The following is a 14461-nucleotide window of genomic DNA, read 5'->3' as shown; positions in this document are numbered from 1 at the left end:
GAGTGAGTGGGTGAGTGAGTGAGTGAGTGATAGGGTGAGTGAGTGACAGGGTGAGTGACAGGGTGAGTGGGTGAGTGACAGGGTGAGTGAGTGAGTGAGTGACAGGGTGAGTGAGTGAGTGACAGGGTGAGTGAGTGGGTGGGTGAGTGAGTGAGTGGGTGAGTGAGTGGGTGAGTGGGTGAGAGAGTGGGTGAGTGGGTGGGCGATTGAGTGGGTGAGTGAGTGAGTGGGTGAGTGAGTGGGTTAGTGGGTGAGTGAGTGAGTGAGTGGGTGAGTGAGTGAGTGAGTGACAGGGTGAGTGAGTGAGTGAGTGACAGGGTGAGTGAGTGATTGGTGAGTGGGTGAGTGAGTGAGTGAGTCTTGTTCTCACTATTAATTCTCGTATCCTTGGGTCTTTCACAAAAGCTGTTGTAGCTTTCACGCTCCTGACGATGACCGCTTGCGGTCCGATCAAAACGTCATTTCTTTTTTGTTAATTTATTTAATTGAACTTGTCCACGTGACTTCACTGAAAGGACCCAGCGTGTGAATTCCTCCAGTTACGAAAGCTTTAAGTCAAAATTAATTATCATGTTCATCTCTTCCTCTCTGCTCCCCCCTTTCACTCACTTGTCTACCCACTCACTCACTCACCCACTCACTCACCCACTCACTCACCCATTCACTCACCCACCCACCCACTCACTCATCCACTCACCCACCCACTCACTCACCCACTCACCCACTCACACACCCACCCACCTACTCACTCACTCACTCACCCACCCACTCACTCACCCACTCACTCACCCACCCACCCACTCACTCATTCACTCACCCACCCACTCACTCACCCACTCACCCACTCACCCACTCATCCACTCACTCACCCATCCACCCACACATCCACCCACCCACTAACCCACTCACTCACTCACCCACTCACTCACTCACCCATCCACCCACCCATCCACTCACCCACTCACCCACTCACTCACCCATCCACCCACCCATCCACCCACCCACCCACTCACCCACTCACTCACCCACCCACCCACTCACCCACCCACCCACTCACTCACTCACCCACTCACTCACCCACTCACTCACCCACTCACTCACCCACCCACTCACACACCCACCCACCTACTCACTCACTCACCCACCCACTCACTCACTCACCCACTCACTCACCCACCCACCCACTCACTCATCCACTCACCCACCCACTCACTCACCCACTCACCCACTCACCCACTCATCCACTCACTCACCCATCCACCCACACATCCACCCACCCACTAACCCACTCACTCACTCACCCACTCACTCACTCACCCATCCACCCACCCATCCACTCACCCACTCACCCACTCACTCACCCATCCACCCACCCATCCACCCACCCACCCACCCACTCACCCACTCACTCACCCACCCACCCACTCACCCACCCACCCACTCACTCACTCACCCACCCACCCACTCTCTCACCCACTCACTCACCCACTCACTCACCCACCCACCCACCCACTCACTCACCCACTCACTCACTCACCCACCCACCCACTCACTCACTCACCCACCCACTCACCCACCCCACTCACCCACTCACCTACTCACGCACTCACTCACTCACTGACTCACCCACTCACTCACTCACTCACCCACTCACCCACCCACTCACTCACTCACTCACCCACTCACTCACCCACTCACCCACCCACCCACTCACTCACCCACTCACTCACCCACCCACTCACTCACCCACTCACTCACCCACTCACTCACCCACTCACTCACTCACCCACTCACTCACTTACCCACTCACTCACCCACTCACCCACTCACTCACCCACCCACTCACTCACTCACTCACCCACCCACTCACTCACTCACTCACCCACTCACTCACTCACTCACCCACTCACTCACTCACTCACCCACCCACTCACTCACTCACCCACTCACTCACTCACCCACTCACGCACTCACCCACTCACCCACCCACTCACTCACTCACCCACTCACTCACCCACTCACTCACCCACCCACCCACCCACTCACTCACCCACCCACTCACCTACTCACCCACTCACTCACTCACTGACTCACCCACCCACTCACTCACCCACCCACTCACTCACCCACCCACTCACTCACTCACTCACCCACCCACCCACTCACTCACCCACCCACTCACTCACCCACCCACCCACTCACTCACTCACCCACCCACCCACTCACCCACCCACTCACTCACCCACTCACCCACCCACTCCCTCACCCACTCACTCACCCACTCACTCACCCACTCACTCACCCACTCACTCACCCACCCATTCACTCACCCACCCACCCACCCACTCACCCACCCACCCACTCAATCACTCACCCACTCACCCACTCACCCACTCAATCGCCCACCCACTCACCCACTCTCTCACCCACTCACTCACCCACTCACCCACCCACCCATCCACTCACCCACTCACTCACTTACCCACTCACCCACTCACTCACCCACCCACTCACCCACCCACTCACCCACTCACTCACTCACCCACCCACCCACTCACTCACTCACCCACCCACTCAATCACTCACCCACTCACTCACCCACTCACTCACTCACTCACCCACTCACTCACCCACCCACTCACCCACTCACCCACCCACTCACCCACCCACTCACTCACCCACCCACCCACTCACTCACCCACCCACCCACTCACTCACCCACTCACCCACTCACTCACCCACTCACTCACCCACTCACTCACCCACTCACTCACCCACTCACTCACCCACTCACTCACCCACCCACCCACTAACCCACTCACTCACTCACCCACTCACCCACCCACTCACTCACCCACTCACTCACCCACTCACTCACCCACTCACCCACTCACTCACCCACCCACCCACTCACCCACTCACTCACTAACCCACCCACTCACTCACCCACCCACTCACCCACTCACTCACCCACTCACCCACTCACCCACTCACCCACCCACTCACTCACCCACTCTCTCACCCACTCACTCACTCACCCACCCACTCACTCACCCACTCACTCACCCACTCACTCACCCACTCACTCACCCACTCACTCACCCACCCACCCACCCACTCACCCACCCACTCACTCACCCACTCACCCACCCACTCACTCACCCACTCACCCACCCACCCACCCACCCCCCCGCCCCACAGCCCCCCAGCCGGCCCTGCTGGGCTCCAGCCTGTCAGTCACGGAGTCGGAGCGCTTGGCACTTCTCTATCGTCCTGGGCCTGGAGAGTGGGGGGCCGGGTCCCAGCGGAGCGAGAGCGGACGGATAGCCCGTGGCCTGGAGGTCCTGCTAGCCATGGGTCAGTTTTATATACATATATAGTTGTTTATATATATACAGATAGATTTACACACATTGATATACATAGCGTGTGGCCTGGAGGTCCTGCTAGCCATGGGTCAGTTTTATATACATATATAGTTGTTTATATATATACATAGATATACACACGTAGATATACATAGCACGTGGCCTGGAGGTCCTGCTAGCCATGGGTCAGTTTTATATACATATATAGTTGTTTATATATATACACAGATAGATATACACACGTAGATATACACAGATAGATATACACACATAGATATACACACATAGATATACACACATAGATATACACACATAGATATACACACATAGATATACACACGTAGATATACACACATAGATATACACACGTAGATATACACACATAGATATACACACATAGATATACATAGCCCGTGGCCTGGAGATCCTGCTAGCCATGGGTCAGTTTTATATACATATATAGTTGTTTATATATATACAGATAGATATACACACGTAGATATACATAGCCCGTGGCCTGGAGGTCCTGCTAGCCATGGGTCAGTTTTATATACATATATAGTTGTTTATATATATACACAGATAGATATACACACGTAGATATACACACGTAGATATACACACATAGATATACACACATAGATATACACACGTAGATATACATAGCGTGTGGCCTGGAAGTCCTGCTAGCCATGGGTCAGTTTTATATACATATATAGTTGTATTTATATATATACACAGATAGATATACACCCATAGATATACACACATAGATATACACACATAGATATACACACATAGATATACACACGTAGATATACACACATAGATATACACACGTAGATATACACACATAGATATACACACATAGATATACACACATAGATATACACACGTAGATATACACACATAGATATACATAGCCCGTGGCCTGGATAGCCCGCTAACCATTGGTCAGTTTTATATACATATATAGTTGTTTATATATATACACAGATAGATATACACACGTAGATATACACACATAGATATACATACATAGATATACACACATAGATATACACACATAGATATACATACATACATAGATATACACACATAGATATACACACATAGATATACACATAGATATACACACATAGATATACACACGTAGATATACACACGTACATATACACACATAGATATACACACGTAGATATACACACATAGATATACACACGTAGATATACACACGTAGATATACACACGTAGATATACACACGTAGATATACACACATAGATATACACACGTAGATATACACACATAGATATACACACGTAGATATACACACATAGATATACACACATAGATATACACACATAGATATACACACGTAGATATACACATGTAGATATACACACGTAGATATACACACGTAGATATACACAGATAGATTTACACACATAGATATACACACATAGATATACACACATAGATATACATAGCCCGTGGCCTAGATAGCCGCTAACCATGGGTCAGTTTTATATACATATATAGTTGTATATACATTTAGTTTTATAAACAGAGATAAAAATACATAGACATAGCGATTTATCTCTCTTGATTTGAAGCGTGTGTGTAGTGCGCGCTATACAATATCAACTGCACAGTGTGTACTGTATATACTGTACAGCGGGGCACTGTATAGTTGTGCAGTGTGCACTGTATAGACCGCACGACGTGTACTGTACAGACTGCAGTGTGTACTCTACATACTGCACATTGTGTACTGTATATACTGTACAGTGCGCACCGTTTTACACTGTACAGCGCGCGCTGTGTATACTTCACAGTGCGCACTGTGTATGCTGTACAGTATGTGTTGCATGGACGGCACGGCGTGCACTGTACATACTGCACGGTGTGCACTGTATATACTGTGCAGTGAGTGCTGTGTGTACTGTACAGTGCGTAATGTGTGTCGTGTACAGTGTGTACTGCGTGGACTACATGGCGTGTACTGTACATACTGTCCATTGTGCGCTGTGTATACTGTTCAGTGCATGCTGTGTATGATGTACAGTGTGCACTGCGCAGACTGTACATACTGTATGGTATGTAATGTGTATATTGTACAGTGCGCACTGTATATGCTGTGCGGTGTGTGCTGCATAGACTGTACATACTGTATGGCACGCACTGTGTACTGTACAGCGTGCACTGTGTGGACTGTACAGTGTGTACTGCATATACTGTACATACTGTGTGGTGTGTGCTGTGTATACTGTACAGTGTGTACTGTATGTGATGTACAGTATGTGCTGCGCAGACTTACAGACTGTATGGTATGCGCTGTGTATGCTGTACAGTGTGTACTGTATATACTGTACAGTGCGTACTGTATATACTGCGCTCTGTATTGCCGCACTGTACGCTGGGTAGAGGTCGCGAGGGAGCTGTCCACCCCTGTGGACGTGAGAGTCCACCCCACATTTCTCATGGAAGTGGGAAACCCAATCTCGTTGTCCACCATTGTCCACCGCCTCCACCACCTCTACTACCGGTGAGTGAGTGGGGGGGTGAGTGAGTGGGTGAGTGAGTGGGTGAGTGAGTGAGTGAGTGGGGGGGTGAGTGAGTGGGTGAGTGAGTGGGTGAGTGAGTGGGGTGAGTGGAGTGAGTGAGTGGGGTGAGTGGAGTGAGTGAGTGGGGTGAGTGGGTGAGTGAGTGGGGTGAGTGAGTGGGGTGAGTGAGTGGGTGAGTGAGTGGGGTGAGTGAGTGGGGTGAGTGAGTGGGGTGAGTGGGTGAGTGGGGTGAGTGGGTGGGTGAGTGAGTGGGGTGAGTGGGTGAGTGGGGTGGGTGAGTGGGTGAGTGAGTGGGTGAGTGAGTGGGGTGAGTGAGTGAGTGGGTGAGTGGGTGAGTGGGTGGGTGAGTGAGTGGGTGGGTGGGTGGCTGGGTGAGTGAGTGAGTGGGTGGGTGGGTGAGTGGGGGGGTGAGTGGGGTGAGTGGGGTGAGTGTTGGGTTGTTACCTTGGTTGTTACCCTGGTTACTACCCTGTTTGTTACCCTGGTGGTTACCCTGGTTGTTACCCTGGTTACCACCCTGGTGGTTACCCTGTTTGTTACCCTGGCTGTTACCCTGGTTACCACCCTGGTTACTACCCTGGTTGTTACCCTGGCGGTTACCCTGGTTACCACCCTGGTGGTTACCCTGTTTGTTACCCTGGCGGTTACCCTGGTTACCACCCTGGTGGTTACCCTGTTTGTTACCCTGGCTGTTACCCTGGTTACCACCCTGGTTACTACCCTGGTTGTTACCCTGGCGGTTACCCTGGTTACCACCCTGGTGGTTACCCTGTTTGTTACCCTGGCTGTTACCCTGGTGGTTACCCTGGTTACCGTGGTTACCGTGTTGGTTACCCTGGTTACCACCCTGCTTGTTGCTAGGCGACAGGCGGCCCTGCTTTGGGATCTCCGCTCTGTGCTGCTATCGGCTCTGAGGTTTTTCTCTTGGAGACGATCACCAGAGGTGGTGTCAGCGGTGACGACTCTCTCACCAATCATACTGGAGTTCGTCAGGTACACTCACCAATACTCACCAATACTCACCACTACTACCACACTAACCACTACACTCACCACTACACTCACTACTACCACACTCACTCACTCACCACTACACTCACCACTACACTCACCACTACACTCACCACTACACTCACCACTACACTCACCACGATCACCAGAGGTGGTGTCAGCGGTGACGACTCTCTCACCAATCATACTGGAGTTCGTCAGGTATACTCACCACTACTCACCAATACTCACCACCACTACACTCACCAGAGGTGGTGTCAGCGGTGACGACTCTCTCACCACTCATACTGGAGTTTGTGAGGTACACTCACCAATACTCACCAATACACTCACCAATACTACCACACTCACCACTACACTCACTACTACCACACTCACTACTACACTCACCACTACTACACTCACTACTACACTCACCACTACCACACTCACTCACTACTACTACACTCACTCACCACCACGATCACCAGAGGTGGTGTCAGCGGTGATCACACTCTCACCACTCATACTGGAGTTCGTCAGGTATACTCACCAATACTCACCAATACTCACCACTACACTCACCACCACTACACTCACCAGAGGTGGTGTCAGCGGTGATCACTCTCTCACCACTCATCCTGGAGTTCGTCAGGTACACTCACCAATACTCACCAATACTCACCACACTCACCACGATCACCAGAGGTGGTGTCAGCGGTGATCACACTCTCACCACTCATACTGGAGTTCGTCAGGTATACTCACCAATACTCACCACCACACTCACCAATACTCACCACTACCACACTCTCTCACCACTCATCCTGGAGTTCGTCAGGTACACTCACCACTACACTCACCACTACACTCACCACCACACTCACCACACTCACCAGAGGTGGTGTCAGCGGTGATGACTCTCTCACCACTCATCCTGGAGTTCGTCAGGTATACTCACCACTACACTCACCAATACTCACCACTACTACCACACTCACCACTACACTCACCACACTCACCACGATCACCAGAGGTGGTGTCAGCGGTGATCACTCTCTCACCACTCATCCTGGAGTTCGTCAGGTACACTCACCACTACTCACCACTACACTCACCAATACTCACCACCACACTCACCACGATCACCAGAGGTGGTGTCAGCGGTGATGACTCTCTCACCACTCATCCTGGAGTTCGTCAGGTACACTCACCACTACTCACCACTACACTCACCAATACTCACCACTACCACACCCTCTCACCACTCATCCTGGAGTTCGTCAGGTATACTCACCACTACACTCACCACTACCACACTCACCAATACTCACCACTACCACACTCTCTCACCACTCATCCTGGAGTTCGTCAGGTACACTCACCAATACTCACCAATACTCACCACTACACTCACTACTACACTCACCACTACACTCACTACTACCACACTCTCTCACCACTCATCCTGGAGTTCGTCAGGTACACTCACCACTACACTCACCAATACTCACCACCACACTCACCAGAGGTGGTGTCAGCAGTGATCACTCTCTCACCACTCATCCTGGAGTTCGTCAGGTACACTCACCACTACTCACCAATACTCACCACCACCACGCTCACCAGAGGTGGTGTCAGCGGTGATGACTCTCTCACCACTCATACTGGAGTTTGTGAGGTACACTCACCACTACTCACCACTACTCACCACTACACTCACCACCACGATCACCAGAGGTGGTGTCAGCGGTGATGACTCTCTCACCAATCATACTGGAGTTCGTCAGGTATACTCACCAATACTCACCAATACTCACCACTACTACCACACTCACCACTACACTCACCACTATCACCAGAGGTGGTGTCAGCAGTGACGACTCTCTCACCACTCATCCTGGAGTTCGTCAGGTACACTCACCACTACACTCACCAATACTCACCACTACTACACTCACCACTACACTCACCACTACTCACCACTACACTCACCACCACTACCACACTCACCACTACACTCACCACTACTCACCACTACTCACCACTACACTCACCACCACCATGCTCACCACTACACTCACCACTACTCACCACTACACTCACCACTACACTCACCACTACACTCACCACTACTCACCACTACACTCACCACTACTCACCACTACTCACCAATACTCACCACTACACTCACCACCACTACCACACTCACCACTACCACACTCACCACCACTACACTCACCACTACACTCACCACTACTCACCACTACTACACTCACCACTACTACCACACTCACAACTACACTCACCACTACGCTCACCACCGCCACGCTCACCACCGCCACACTCACCAGAGGTGGTGTCAGCGGTGATCACTCTCTCACCACTCATCCTGGAGTTCGTGAGGTACGCTCACCACTACACTCACCACTACTCACCACTACACTCACTACTACCACACTAACCACTACACTCACCACCGCTACACTCACCACTACGCTCACCACTACACTCACCGCTACGCTCACCGCTACGCTCACCACTACCACACTCACCACTACACTCACCACTACACTCACCAGCGCCACGCTCACCACCGCTACACTCACCGTTACACTCACCACTACCACACTCACCACTACACTCACCGCTACACTCACCACTACACTCACCACTACGTTCACCACTACACTCACCGCCATGCTCACCGCTACGCTCACCACTACTCTCACCACTACACTCACCACTACCACACTCACCGCTACACTCACTGCTACGCTCACCACTACGCTCACCACCGCCACGCTCACCACTACACTCACCACCACTACACTTACCACTACACTCACCACTACGCTCACCACCGCCACGCTCACCGCTACACTCACCGCTACACTCACCGCTACACTCACCGCTACACTCACCACTACACTCACCACTACGCTCACCACTACGCTCACCACTACATTCACCACTATGCTCACCACTACACTCACCACTACACTCACCACTACACTCACCACTACGCTCACCACTACACTCACCACTACCACACTCACCACTACACTCACCACTACCACACTCACCACTACACTCACCACTACACTCACCACCGCCACGCTCACCGCCACACTCACCACTACGCTCACCACTACCACACTCACCGCTACACTCACCACTACACTCACCACTACCACGCTCACCACTACACTCACCACTACGCTCACCACTACACTCACCACTACCACACTCACCACTACACTCACCACTACCACGCTCACCACTACACTCACCACTACACTCACCACTACCACGCTCACCACTACGCTCTCCACTACGCTCACCACTACCCTCACCACTACGCTCACCACTACGCTCACCACTACCCTCACCACCGCTACACTCCCCCCCAACTCCCCCAGGCAGCCCAGCTGTGATGATATCCGGTTGTTGTGCAGCTCCCTCCAAGCAAGGCAGCCGACTGAGCCCAGCGATGTCCAGGTTAGCCCATCAGCGCTATCAATTACAATCACCAGTCCCCATCAGCGCTATCAATTGCAATCACCAGTCCCCATCAGCGTTATCAATTGCAATCACCAGTCCCCATCAGCGCTATCAATTACAATCGCCGGTCTCCATCAGCACTATCAATTACAATCACCGGTCCCCATCAGCGCTATCAATTGCAATCACAAGTCCCCATCAGCGCTATCAATTACAATCACCAGTCTCCATCAGCACTATCAATTGCAATCACAAGTCCCCATCAGCGCTATCAATTACAATCACCAGTTGCCATCAGTGCTATCAATTGCAATCACCAGTCGCCATCAGCGCTATTAATTACAATCACCCGTCGCCATCAGCGCTATCAATTACAATCACCAGTCCCCATCAGCGCTATCAATTACAATCACCAGTTGCCATCAGCGCTATCAATTGCAATCACCAGTCGCCATCAGAACTATCAATTGCAATCACCAGTCCCCATCAGCGCTATCAATTACAATCACCTGTCCCCATCAGCGCTATCCTTTACAATCACCAGCCCCCATCAGCACTATCCATTACAATCACCAGTTCCCCCATCAGAGCTATCAGTTACAATCGCCAGTTCCCCCATCAGCGCTATCAATTACAATCGCCAGTCCCCATCAGCGCTATCAATTGCAATCGCCGGTCTCCATCAGCACTATCAATTACAATCACCGGTCCCCATCAGCGCTATCAATTGCAATCACAAGTCCCCATCAGCGCTATCAATTACAATCACCAGTCTCCATCAGCACTATCAATTGCAATCACAAGTCCCCATCAGCGCTATCAATTACAATCACCAGTTGCCATCAGTGCTATCAATTGCAATCACCAGTCGCCATCAGCGCTATTAATTACAATCACCCGTCGCCATCAGCGCTATCAATTACAATCACCAGTCCCCATCAGCGCTATCAATTACAATCACCAGTTGCCATCAGCGCTATCAATTGCAATCACCAGTCGCCATCAGAGCTATCAATTGCAATCACCAGTCCCCATCAGCGCTATCAATTACAATCACCTGTCCCCATCAGCGCTATCCTTTACAATCACCAGCCCCCATCAGCACTATCCATTACAATCACCAGTTCCCCCATCAGAGCTATCAGTTACAATCGCCAGTTCCCCCATCAGCGCTATCAATTACAATCGCCAGTCCCCATCAGCGCTATCAATTGCAATCACCAGTCCCCATCAGCACTATCAATTACAATGACGAGTTCCTATCAGCGCTATTCATTACAATCACCAGTCCCTATAAATCAGCACTATTAATTACAATCACCCGTCCCGATCAGCCCTGGGAAATGCAATCGCCCGCTCTCCCTATCAGCACTGGGAAATGCAGTCGTCTGTTCCCATCAGCACTGGGAAATGAGGATGGTCGTCGTGATGATGTTGATATGTTGATGGTGGTGATGTTGCAGGATGATGATGATGGTGATGATGTTTGTGAAGCAGGACCTTCATCGACACGCAGACCGGTAAGAGACAGAGAGACACGGGGAGGGAGACACACGGGGAGAGAGACAGAGAGACACGGGGCGAGAGAGAGACACGGGGAGAGAGACACGGGGAGAGAGAGAGACACGGGGAGAGAGAGAGACACGGGGAGGGAGACACGGAGAGAGACACACGGGGAGAGAGAGAGACACGGAGAGAGAGAGAGACACGGGGAGAGAGAGAGACACGGGGAGAGAGAGACACGGGGAGAGAGAGACACGGGGAGAGAGAGACACGGGGAGAGAGAGACACGGGGCGAGAGAGAGACACGGGGCGAGAGAGAGACACGGGGCGAGAGACACGGGGAGAGAGAGACACGGGGAGAGAGAGAGACACGGAGAGAGAGAGACACGGGGAGAGAGACACGGGGAGAGAGACACGGGGAGAGAGAGACACGGGGAGAGAGAGAGACACGGAGAGAGAGAGACACGGGGAGAGAGACACGGGGAGAGAGACACGGGGAGAGAGAGACACGGGGCGAGAGAGACACGGGGAGAGAGACACGGGGCGAGAGAGAGACACGGGGCGAGAGAGAGACACGGGGAGAGAGAGACACGGGGAGGGAGACACACGGGGAGAGAGAGAGACACGGAGAGAGAGAGAGAGATGGGGAGAGAGACACGGGGAGAGAGAGACACGGGGAGAGAGAGACACGGGGAGAGAGAGACACGGGGAGAGAGAGACACGGGGAGAGAGAGACACGGGGCGAGAGAGAGACACGGGGCGAGAGAGAGACACTGGGAGAGAGACACGGGTAGAGAGAGACACGGAGAGACACGGGGAGAGAGAGAGACACGGAGAGAGAGAGACACGGGGAGAGAGACACGGGGAGAGAGACACGGGGAGAGAGAGACACGGGGCGAGAGAGACACGGGGAGAGAGAGAGAGAGAGAGACACTGGGAGAGAGACACGGGGAGAGAGAGAGACACGGGGAGAGAGAGAGACACGGGGAGAGAGAGACACGGGGAGAGAGAGACACGGGGAGAGAGAGAGACACGGGGAGACAGAGAGACACGGGGAGAGAGAGAGACACGGGGAGAGAGAGAGACAGGGAGGGAGAGAGAGACACGGGGAGAGAGAGAGACACGGGGAGAGAGAGACACGGGGAGAGAGAGACACGGGGAGAGAGAGACACGGAGAGAGAGACACGGGGAGAGAGAGACACGGGGAGAGAGAGACATGGGGAGAGAGACAGACACGGGGAGAGAGAGACACGGGGAGAGAGACACGGGGAGAGAGACACGGGGAGAGAGAGACACGGGGAGAGAGAGACACGGGGAGAGAGAGACACGGGGAGAGAGAGACACGGGGAGAGAGACAGACACGGGGAGAGAGACAGACACGGGGAGAGAGAGACACGGAGAGAGAGACACGGGGAGAGAGAGACACGGGGAGAGAGACAGACACGGGGAGAGAGACAGACACGGGGAGAGAGAGACACGGGGAGAGAGAGACACGGGGAGAGAGACACACGGGGAGAGAGAGACACGGGGAGAGAGAGACACGGGGAGAGAGACACGGGGAGAGAGAGACACGGGGAGAGAGAGACACGGGGAGAGAGACAGACACGGGGAGAGAGAGACACGGAGAGAGAGACACGGGGAGAGAGAGACACGGGGAGAGAGAGACACGGGGAGAGAGACAGACACGGGGAGAGAGACAGACACGGGGAGAGAGACAGACACGGGGAGAGAGACACGGGGAGAGAGAGACACGGGGAGAGAGAGACACGGGGAGAGAGACAGACACGGGGAGAGAGAGACACGGGGAGAGAGAGACACGGGGAGAGAGAGACACGGGGAGAGAGAGACACGGGGAGAGAGACAGACACGGGGAGAGAGAGACACGGGGAGAGAGAGACACGGGGAGAGAGAGACACGGGGAGAGAGAGACACGGGGAGAGAGAGACAGGGGGAGAGAGAGAGACACGGGGAGAGAGAGACACGGGGAGAGAGAGACATGGGGAGAGAGAGACACGGGGAGAGAGAGACACGGGGAGAGAGAGACACGGGGAGAGAGAGACAGGGGGAGAGAGAGAGACACGGGGAGAGAGAGACACGGGGAGAGAGAGACACGGGGAGAGAGAGACACGGGGAGAGAGAGACACGGGGAGAGAGAGACACGGGGAGAGAGAGACAGGGGGAGAGAGAGAGACACGGGGAGAGAGAGACACGGGGAGAGAGAGACACGGGGAGAGAGAGACATGGGGAGAGAGACACGGGGAGAGAGACAGACACGGGGAGAGAGACACGGGGAGAGAGAGACGGGGAGGAGGAGGTGGTGGTGGAGGTGGTGGAGGTGGTGGTGGTGGAGGTGGTGGTGGAGGTGTGGTGGTGGAGGTGGTGGTGGTGGTGGTGGTGGTGGAGGAGAGAGAGAGAGACACGGGGTGATCATCGTCTCTAGGAGCGAGGTGGACGAGGCGACGGTGGTGGAGGTGGACGAGGCGGTGGTGGAGGTGGACGAGGAGGTGGTGGTGGAGGTGGTGGTGGAGGTG

At 53.2% G+C, this 14461-nt stretch overlaps 1 protein-coding gene across 7 annotated transcripts in view; it reads left to right on the top strand.

Annotated features, from left to right (window-relative positions):
* The window catches only part of LOC142922729 (uncharacterized), an 80253-nt gene that overhangs the window by 48909 nt on the left and 16883 nt on the right, over nt 1–14461 (top strand). For 6 of the 7 annotated variants that reach the window (XR_012940262.1, XR_012940264.1, XR_012940263.1 and 3 more), the window contains exons 12-16: nt 3202–3357; nt 5794–5914; nt 6795–6926; nt 10346–10424; nt 11891–11947. Coding sequence is in view for 4 of the 7 variants with exons in the window: in XM_076063563.1 (XP_075919678.1) it covers nt 3202–3357; nt 5794–5914; nt 6795–6926; nt 10346–10424; nt 11891–11947 (545 nt within the window). In the remaining 3 variants the exon portion in view is untranslated. Of the gene's footprint in view, nt 1–3201; nt 3358–5793; nt 5915–6794; nt 6927–8663; nt 8714–10345; nt 10425–11890; nt 11948–14461 lie in introns of all 7 variants that reach the window. The other variant, XM_076063562.1, reaches the window with a different exon arrangement.

Source organism: Petromyzon marinus, unplaced genomic scaffold (genome assembly GCF_048934315.1).
Source record: "Petromyzon marinus isolate PM22_M1 ecotype Great Lakes invasive population unplaced genomic scaffold, UKy_Petmar_22M1.pri1.0 PM_Scaffold_150, whole genome shotgun sequence".
In the NCBI taxonomy this organism is placed as follows: domain Eukaryota; kingdom Metazoa; phylum Chordata; class Hyperoartia; order Petromyzontiformes; family Petromyzontidae; genus Petromyzon; species Petromyzon marinus.
This window is presented reverse-complemented; position numbering and strand designations above follow the sequence as displayed.